This window comes from Octopus bimaculoides, chromosome 3, assembly GCF_046866305.1.
Source record: "Octopus bimaculoides isolate indiv1 chromosome 3, ASM4686630v1, whole genome shotgun sequence".
NCBI classification, from domain to species: domain Eukaryota; kingdom Metazoa; phylum Mollusca; class Cephalopoda; order Octopoda; family Octopodidae; genus Octopus; species Octopus bimaculoides.
The window spans coordinates 126,912,372-126,920,843 of NC_142930.1; the positions used below are offsets into that span (position 1 = coordinate 126,912,372).

General features: G+C 32.9%; 1 protein-coding gene across 1 annotated transcript in view; it reads left to right on the forward strand.

Moving 5' to 3' along the window:
• The window catches only part of LOC106868027 (ADP-ribosylation factor-like protein 4C), a 4,339-nt gene extending 774 nt beyond the window's left edge, over window positions 1-3,565 (forward strand). Inside the window, exon 2 of the mRNA XM_014913124.3 lies at window positions 66-3,565. Within this exon, the coding sequence (XP_014768610.1) occupies window positions 1,964-2,542 (579 nt within the window). The 5' untranslated portion in view covers window positions 66-1,963 and the 3' untranslated portion in view covers window positions 2,543-3,565. The remainder of the gene's footprint in view (window positions 1-65) is intronic.
• The last annotated feature ends 4,907 nt before the right edge of the window (window positions 3,566-8,472 follow it).

The window sequence follows — 8,472 nt, forward strand, 5'->3', positions numbered from 1 at the left end:
AGGTAAAAATTCTCTGTTATACTTAATATATATATACATATATTTATTCTTTCTCTGTCCTGCAGGAGAAAATTGTTTAGCCGACCATTCAACAAGCCATGTGTGTGTGTCTCCATGTTGTATAAAACTGTTACCAACTCAAGCAATCGTTGAGACTGAAATATCGTATTTAAGATATAAAATGAAAAAACGAAAACGAATAACCATGGATCTATAATTTGTTAGAATAACGAGGAAATATCAAAAGTGTGAGGAATAAAAACTATAAAAAAAAAGACAAACAAATAACATTCAGTGAAATTATTTTCCGATTTCTAAAGCCAAAGTGGTTTGTGTAGCAACAAATCTATGAATAGTAAGATACAGCGGTCGCCTTCCACTTTCTGTTTTTTATCAAATTCCTGGATTAATTTTAATATTGTTATCGCTATTATTTCTACTGTTCTTCGACAGACACCTTTTCCCTTTTATTGATCAACTGGATATGGGGGGAAAACCCCTAAATGAATCAATCTTTTATAATGTTACCTTCTATTAACTCTGCCCTAGACTCTTGTTACACACACAACACGTTCGGCTGCCTTGGCAGATTTACACCAGCAATATTCTCTTTAAAGTCTCCGCAATGAATATTTATGACAAATTTGAAAGTAAATTAACAGCGACTGGAATGTTTATTCAATATTTTTAGAAAAATGGAAACCTAAATTATATCTTCCGATGATTTCCAAAAGAAAACTTGTTCTTAGTCGTTTTTAAAACTGATCTTCCTTAGAATCTGAAAACGTTTTTTCAAGAAAAACCTAGCTTTTGGAATGGAAGAAAAAATAATAGAAGAATAATTCGGATTACCTAATCTTAGCAGTTGAACTTACATTGGGATATCTGCATATATTACTATTAATCCCAGGCTCGGATGTCGCTACATTGCAGCGCTACATTTTATATAACTCTAAGATAGACTGAGAATTCCTCCGAAATAATTGACTATATTCTAAAAAGATAGAATTTCTAGAATCCAGAGACCTTTTCTTTCTTTTACCGAGTGATACCTCAGTCTTCCTCGCTTCTACCTGACTTTTCCTTGGATCTTCTTACCAATCCTGAGATGGCAAGATGTTCTAGAAGATTACTTGTAATTAAACCTGGAGAATATGCTAAGTCGAGTGGTTTTTCTGATTGGAAGGAAAACAAAAAGAAAGATTCTCGAAAATATTCCTTTTATAAAGCAATTCAATTGTATTTAGTTTCTGAATGAAGCTTTAAGTATATAATACTGCAAACACGTTTACGGGTTTGGAGCTTCTGCAAAAAAAAAATGTTTTTATTCAAATTAACCCAAAGAAAATCCAAAAGAATTATTAATTATCGAAATTGAAATATTGCCAGTTGCCGGTATCGGCCAAATCAGTTAATTGATTAATTAAAAGGGGAAAACAACAACTGAGCTGATTGCAGTATTTCAGGAACCAACAATAACTGCTGCTATTAACTATCGGATTAAATAAGGCTTCTAAAAAATTGTAGAAATTATCTCAGGTTCTGTCTGAAATATTTAAAGAATTAATTTAATTTAAAACGGCCAGGAAAAAAAAAACAATGTATTAAACAACCCAAACATACCAAGAAAAGGAAGAATTATAATGTTCACTGGAATAATTATTTAAATTTCATTTTATTCGTTTTGGATTTGATAAAAAAAAAATCTTATACAAGAAGGTTAAAAATTGGTTCGCGTTTGAAATTAAGAATTGGTTTCGTATTTCTATTATTGGAAAATTTTATCGATATTGCTGTGATTTTTCTCTACCTCAGGAAATATTAACCAAAAATATCAACCACCAACAGACAGCCAGCAGTATTAAAGAAAAGAAACTTCGTGGAAACAGTTTTTTTTGTTTTGTTAAACAGGGTAAAAACCAAATCAAAACCATTTATTTATATTAATACTAACCAAATAATTATGGGAGGACATATATCGCTTCTTGATGGTCCCTCTGTTCAACTTGCTATGTTGGGATTAGACTCTGCAGGCAAGACTACTGTCTTGTATCGGCTTAAGTTCGACCAGTACACGAACCCCGTACCAACAATAGGGTTTAATTACGAAAAGATTCGTGTTAAAACTGGTAAAGCAAAAGGTGCTACTTTCTGCATCTGGGATGTGGGAGGTCGGGACAAAACCCGACCCTTATGGAAATCTTACACCCGTTCTGCTGACGGTATTGTGTTCGTAGTGGACAGCGTAAACCGAGAAAAACTAGAAGAGGCCCGGGTAGAGTTACTACGGTTACTACGTAGCCTGGAAGGCAACAGTCTACCCGTGTTGATTATAGCTAACAAACAGGACTTGCCGGCGTCGATGAGTCCGGAAGAGATAGAGAAATTTTTAACATTAAACGAAGCTTCCCCGGGTTTACTATGGCACGTTCAGCCAGCGTGTGCTGTGACCGGCGAGGGACTTATCGAAGCGATGGATGTTATGTTTGAAATGATAGAAAAAAAGAAAAAAATGAACAAACAAATTAAAAAGAAGAGGTGACCAGTGAAATAATTAATATTTCACTTCCCAATCACCAACCTATTTTTTTAAACAGTGGTTGAATCCATCTTATACGCTTGCGAAAACCCTCACAAGATCCATTCTCTGGAATCCTACTCATCTTTTTTGGTGAATGTATTGGAATAAGAAGCGGGGATGCGGTCCTAAGCCGGCGCTTAATTGTACATCTGGCCGAAATGATATTCTATAACTCGAGGTTATTCGGTATTTGACCGTTTTGTTTTTGTTTTTTTTTTTTTTCCTTTAAAAACACGGTCTGGTTTACTTTCGCTTCAAATTCTTTCCGTTCCATTCATTTTGTTTATTAAAAGACCCCTTACACTTACCGTTATTGCCCCATTCACACACACACGCACATAAACCTGACCTTATACTTGCCTAGTCACAAGAAATTGTATTTCCCTCCTACTTCTGATTGTCTTGGGTAATGGCTGTTTTTTTTTATTTTTGTTTGCTTGCGATTAAAAAAAAAATCCACAGGTTATTAATAATATTAACAAGTAAATAAACGTAATGCTTGTTGATAGACTTCTAACAGTGGTTACTATAATAGTTAACTTAAATGAACTACAGGAACTGTGTCAATATATCGGCTGACACAAACATATATATCGTTGCTACATAGTAGGAATAACGGTAGCTGTAGTTGTATCTGTGATAGCTGCATGTACCTTTTGTATTTAGAAAAGCCAGGTAGGCTTATTGTTATCTATGTTGTTATTATCAGTTTACGATGTGGAACTATTAAAAAAAACGTTTCAAGAAGTTAAACCACGTTTAGTTGCTTTAGTAGTATATCTGTTTGTCTATCTATCTGTCTAGCTCGCTAGCTAGCTTTATTCATCTATCTATCTATTTAGCCATTTCTCTCAGTATCTATTTACTTAGCTACATATCAGTGTTTGTATCTATCTACTTACCCATCTATCTGTGTGTCTATCTATCTACTTAGCCATCTATTTATTTCTACATTGTATTCGTCCCATCTTTGTTGAGCCCTGTGTGGCTAATAAAAGCAATGTATTTGTCTATCTATCTACTTAGCCATCTATCTGTCTATCTACTTAGCCATCTATCTATGTGTTTACTTAGCCATTTATCTGTGTGTCTACTTAACCAAATATCTGTGTCTACTTAGCTATCTATCTACTTAGCCACCTATCTGTGTCTATCTACTTAGCCACCTATCTGTGTCTATCTATTTAGCCACATATTTGTATCTATCTATTTAGCTACCTATTTGTGTCTATCTATCTATTTAGCTGCCCATCTGTGTCTATCTATTTAGCCACCTATGTGTGTCTATCTATTTAGCTACCTATTTGTGTATATCTATCTATTTAGCCATCTATCTGTCTATCTATTTAGCCATCTATCTGTGTGTCTATCTAGCTAACTAACAAGTGTTGCTATTCCTATAATTCATTGTTGGTGTGTAATACAGTGAAAGACAAAAATACAATGCTATACCAATAGCTGAGAGCAGTTCACTTCTAAGGTTGATGAGCAGCTGGCGGTATTTAAACAATCTTGTGTAATATACAGTCAGGAGAAAATGGTTCATTAGTGTAAATATTTGTGTGTGAGTGAATAGGCATTCTGGCATACACACTCTGATTGTGGCTTAGCTGGCCAAAACTTCAAAATCACTCTCAATTCCTTAACTATTCTTGTTAAGGAATAATGAATTTGTTCTCTACAAAAGTATAGAGTAACCCATCAGATTAATGTCATATTGTTTTTATTATAACTGAAAATAAAAAGAAACAGACACACACACACATATATATATGTGTATATATGATATATATATATATATATATATATATATATAATGCATATATCGTCATCATCAGATACACACATATATATATATATATAATGTGTGTGTATATACATGTATATATGCATAAATACATATGTAATATATATTACATATTTGTATACTTGTATGTATTACGCATATTTGTATATATACTTATGTACATGCATGTGCATACTTGTATATACATGCACATATATATATATAACTTGTCATGTAATTTATTTACTGCACCTACTTAACTACCTGCAGGTCTACCTATTAAATGACCAGCAATGTCGTTTGTCTTTGTGACACATTTTATAGGTATTCCAGGTAAAAAAAAAAGATAAATAACTAACTGAATCCTATTTAAATTAACTGGGTCACCAGGGATGTACCGGGCCAAATATGACCTTCAAATTCACAATCTTTCTGTGGGTTAAGATTTCTTTGCATGTTGTTAAGGTGTATGTTATTTTCCAAAGTATTTATTTGATTGCTGGTGGGGCCGGCTCCACCTTCAGGTAAAAATGTTGAGAGCCAGTAGTAGAAAAAAAAAATGTGTGTATATTTAATAGGAAGAATATTTTACATAATTTCATTTAAAAATTAAGTAGGTTTAATTCTAAATTCTTTTTAGAGTTTGTTACTAATATAGTTGTGATACTAAATATTCCACACTGTTTTTGAATCACCCCTACCATTTTTATATATATATATATATATATATATATATATATATATATATTTATGTATATGCATGCACACACACACACATACTTGCACACCTAATTTAGTGTTAAATCTCGGTACAAAATTTTTCCCGTAATAATTTCAACTTTATCTATGTCACACCCCAGTGTTTTTCACTTACAATCAAGTTTATGATAGTACAACTTAAATATGATGCATGTGTATATGTATATATGTGTGTATGTGTGTGTGTGTATGTGTGTGTATGAATGTACAATACACATGCACAGATAAATACATCCATGTAGTTATGCGAACATATTTATGTTATGTGTGTTGCCCATGCATACACATATATACAGCATATCTAGATGAGGAATTGAAATTTATTTTGTTTTTATGTAATAAATATTAACATATTAGAATGTGTGTATGCATGTATATATATATATATATATATATATATATATTTACAAAACATAAACTCATATATTTATAAAATGTGTGTATTAGGTATTGTGCTTGTGTCCGAATACTTGATAATTCAAACCGACAAACAAATATTCTGTTGAATGATATGGCTTTTGGCAAACTTTCAATTTGTGTAGCAAAATTTCCTTTACACTTGTTTGCCTTATATAAAATCATATATATATAAACTTGGTGGTTTGGCAAAAGTGACCAATAGAATAATTATGTCTTTTAAAAAATAAGGTCTTGGGTGAATTTTTTTTACCAAACCCTTTGGTGTGGTACTCCAACATGGCTGCAATCCAATGACTGGAGCAAGTAAAAGACCCACGGAAAGCAGACGTTAAACGACAATGATGATATATGTATATATGTATGCAATAATTATTATGATAGTGAATATGGAGACTGGTACATCCTCAGAATGTGTTTCCTTTTATTTTACTAGTCAATTAATCAATGTAGTTAGCCATAACCTGGAACATAACTGAGAGCTACTACAGTATCCACCTGGACAATATACTCATCTAAACTTACACACACACACATATATATGTATGTATGTCATTTATATGCATTATATGTATATGCATACATAAATACATACATATATGTGCACATAAATATTCTCACACGTGGGTGTGAGCACATAATTGCCATAAATGTATGCACTTATGAAACCTTAACTTGGGTGTGGTTACCACAAATTGAAAACACTTCTCACACCTGAATATGGATCTCTTCTTCTTATCAGGGTGGGCTGCAACCTTTGCACCACCACAACCACTCTTATGTAAAAATAACGTTTATTCCCACGAAAATGATTTTGGGGGGAAAAAATTTTTATTCTTACTTTACTTTGCTTTTTAGATAATCTTTTGGTTATGTGTGTGTGTGCGCGTATATATATATATATATATATATATATATCGGTACCTTGTTGTACCATTCTTATGAATTTATATATATATATATATATATATATATATATATATATATATATATATATACACATAGGTGCAGGAGTGGTAGTGTGGTAAGACGCTTACTTCCCAACCTCATGGTTCCAGGTTCAGTCCCACTGTGTGGCACCTTGGGCAAGTGTCTTCTACTGTAGCCTCGGGCTGACTAAAGCCTTGTGGGTAGATTTGGTAGACGGAAACTGAAAGAAGCCCATCATATATATATGTGTGTTTGTACCCCCCAACCATCACTTGACAACTGATGTTGGTGTGTTTACATCCCCCGTAACATAGTGGTTTTGCAAAAGGGACCGATAGAATAAGGGTGGAAGTAAAGACAATGGACTGCACCCCCCTTGGGATATTTTTTGGGTTTTTTTTTTTTACAGGAACCCACTATATCAACTGCTGAGATTCCGAATCTGCAAAAAAATCTGCATTTCAAAATTTTTATTCCACCCCATACCCCTACACCCACCTCAGTTTCTTAAATTTCCATTAAAAAAATTTTGGGTTGAAATACGCAGAAAAATATGGAGATTATAATTCTGAAATAAAAAAAATTTTATAAAATTCAATTTTTCAAAAATAAAAATAAATAGATGAACTCCCCCCCTCCCCTCTGCCAAGAAGTGAAATTAAAGTGTTTTCTCTACTAATGTTTCACACATGCATAGAATTATAAAATAGCAGATGCAAAAAGTATCTAAACAGAAAACATGCTAGAAACAGGTTTTCAAAAATTTAATACAAATTACCAAATAAAAAATTTCAAAATTGAAATGCAAATCTTTTTTGCAGATTTGGAATCTCTGCGCTTGATATAGTGGGTTCCTGTAAAAAAAAAATAAACCAAAAAGATATCCCAAAGAGGGTGCAGTCCATTGTCTTTATCTCCGCCAGAATAAGTACTAGGCTTATAAAGAATAAGTCCTGGGGTCGATTTGTTCAACTAAAGGTGGTGCTCCAGTATGGCCGCAGTCAAGTGACTGAAACAAGTAACAGAATAAAAGAATGCACACACTTTCTGTTTAAATCAACACACACATACACACACACACATATATAATCATTCAATTTATTTTAAACAGCTATCTTATTTACCAAGTTCTTTCTCTCTCTTTCTCTTCAGCCAGAGCCTAGAAACTAAAACCTTTGTTTTGTTTTTTGTTTTTTCCTTGTGATGTTTGAGAATAGCTGTCCCTTGAGGCCCCATACCTCATGGAAAATTTATGAGTGGTAACTGCTGGTATTTATAATCAGAGCATGCACTTTTAAAAATGAAAGCCTAATATTTGAAGTAGTGTGCATGTGTGTGTGTGTGTATATAAGATGAGAAAGAGAGAGTGCGTGTATTTGTATGTATTTTATCTGCCCTCCAACTATTTCTATAAAGAATGAGTTATATTAAAATATGATCTGTTCTTTGCATTCATCTTAAACAAGCATGTATATATATATATATATATATATATATCCACAGATGTGTCAGCCTCTTTCTCTCTGTATTATATATGTATACATACTAAACTGTAGAAATATATAGGAAACAAGTATCTAATAGGGATCACATCCTCTGGTTAAAGCTAAACCTGGAGCCCTCTTCTGTGCTTTTTTTTTTTAATCTGTTTTCATTTGCCCATTCTCCATCACAAAAAAAAAACAAAAGTTTCTCAATGCAAGATTCTAAAACTTATCCCTAACCCCCACATTGTAATTTAATCAATAAGTCTTAAGTTACATTAGTTTTTGCCTAAGATAGGTTGTAAGGGCAAACGATGAAGGCTGTGTAGGAAATAGCAGCTATTAGCTTATATTTCGTTTGCTAAAATCACACACACACATTTGTAATATTGCCCCCATAATATATCGAAGAAAGTCATTGATTTTGTTAATGGTTCTTCCCCACTTTTAAAGTCTGTCTTGTGAGAGTAGCTAAACCAAAGTAGTGACTGTGGTGCATCTGGACTAGATATATG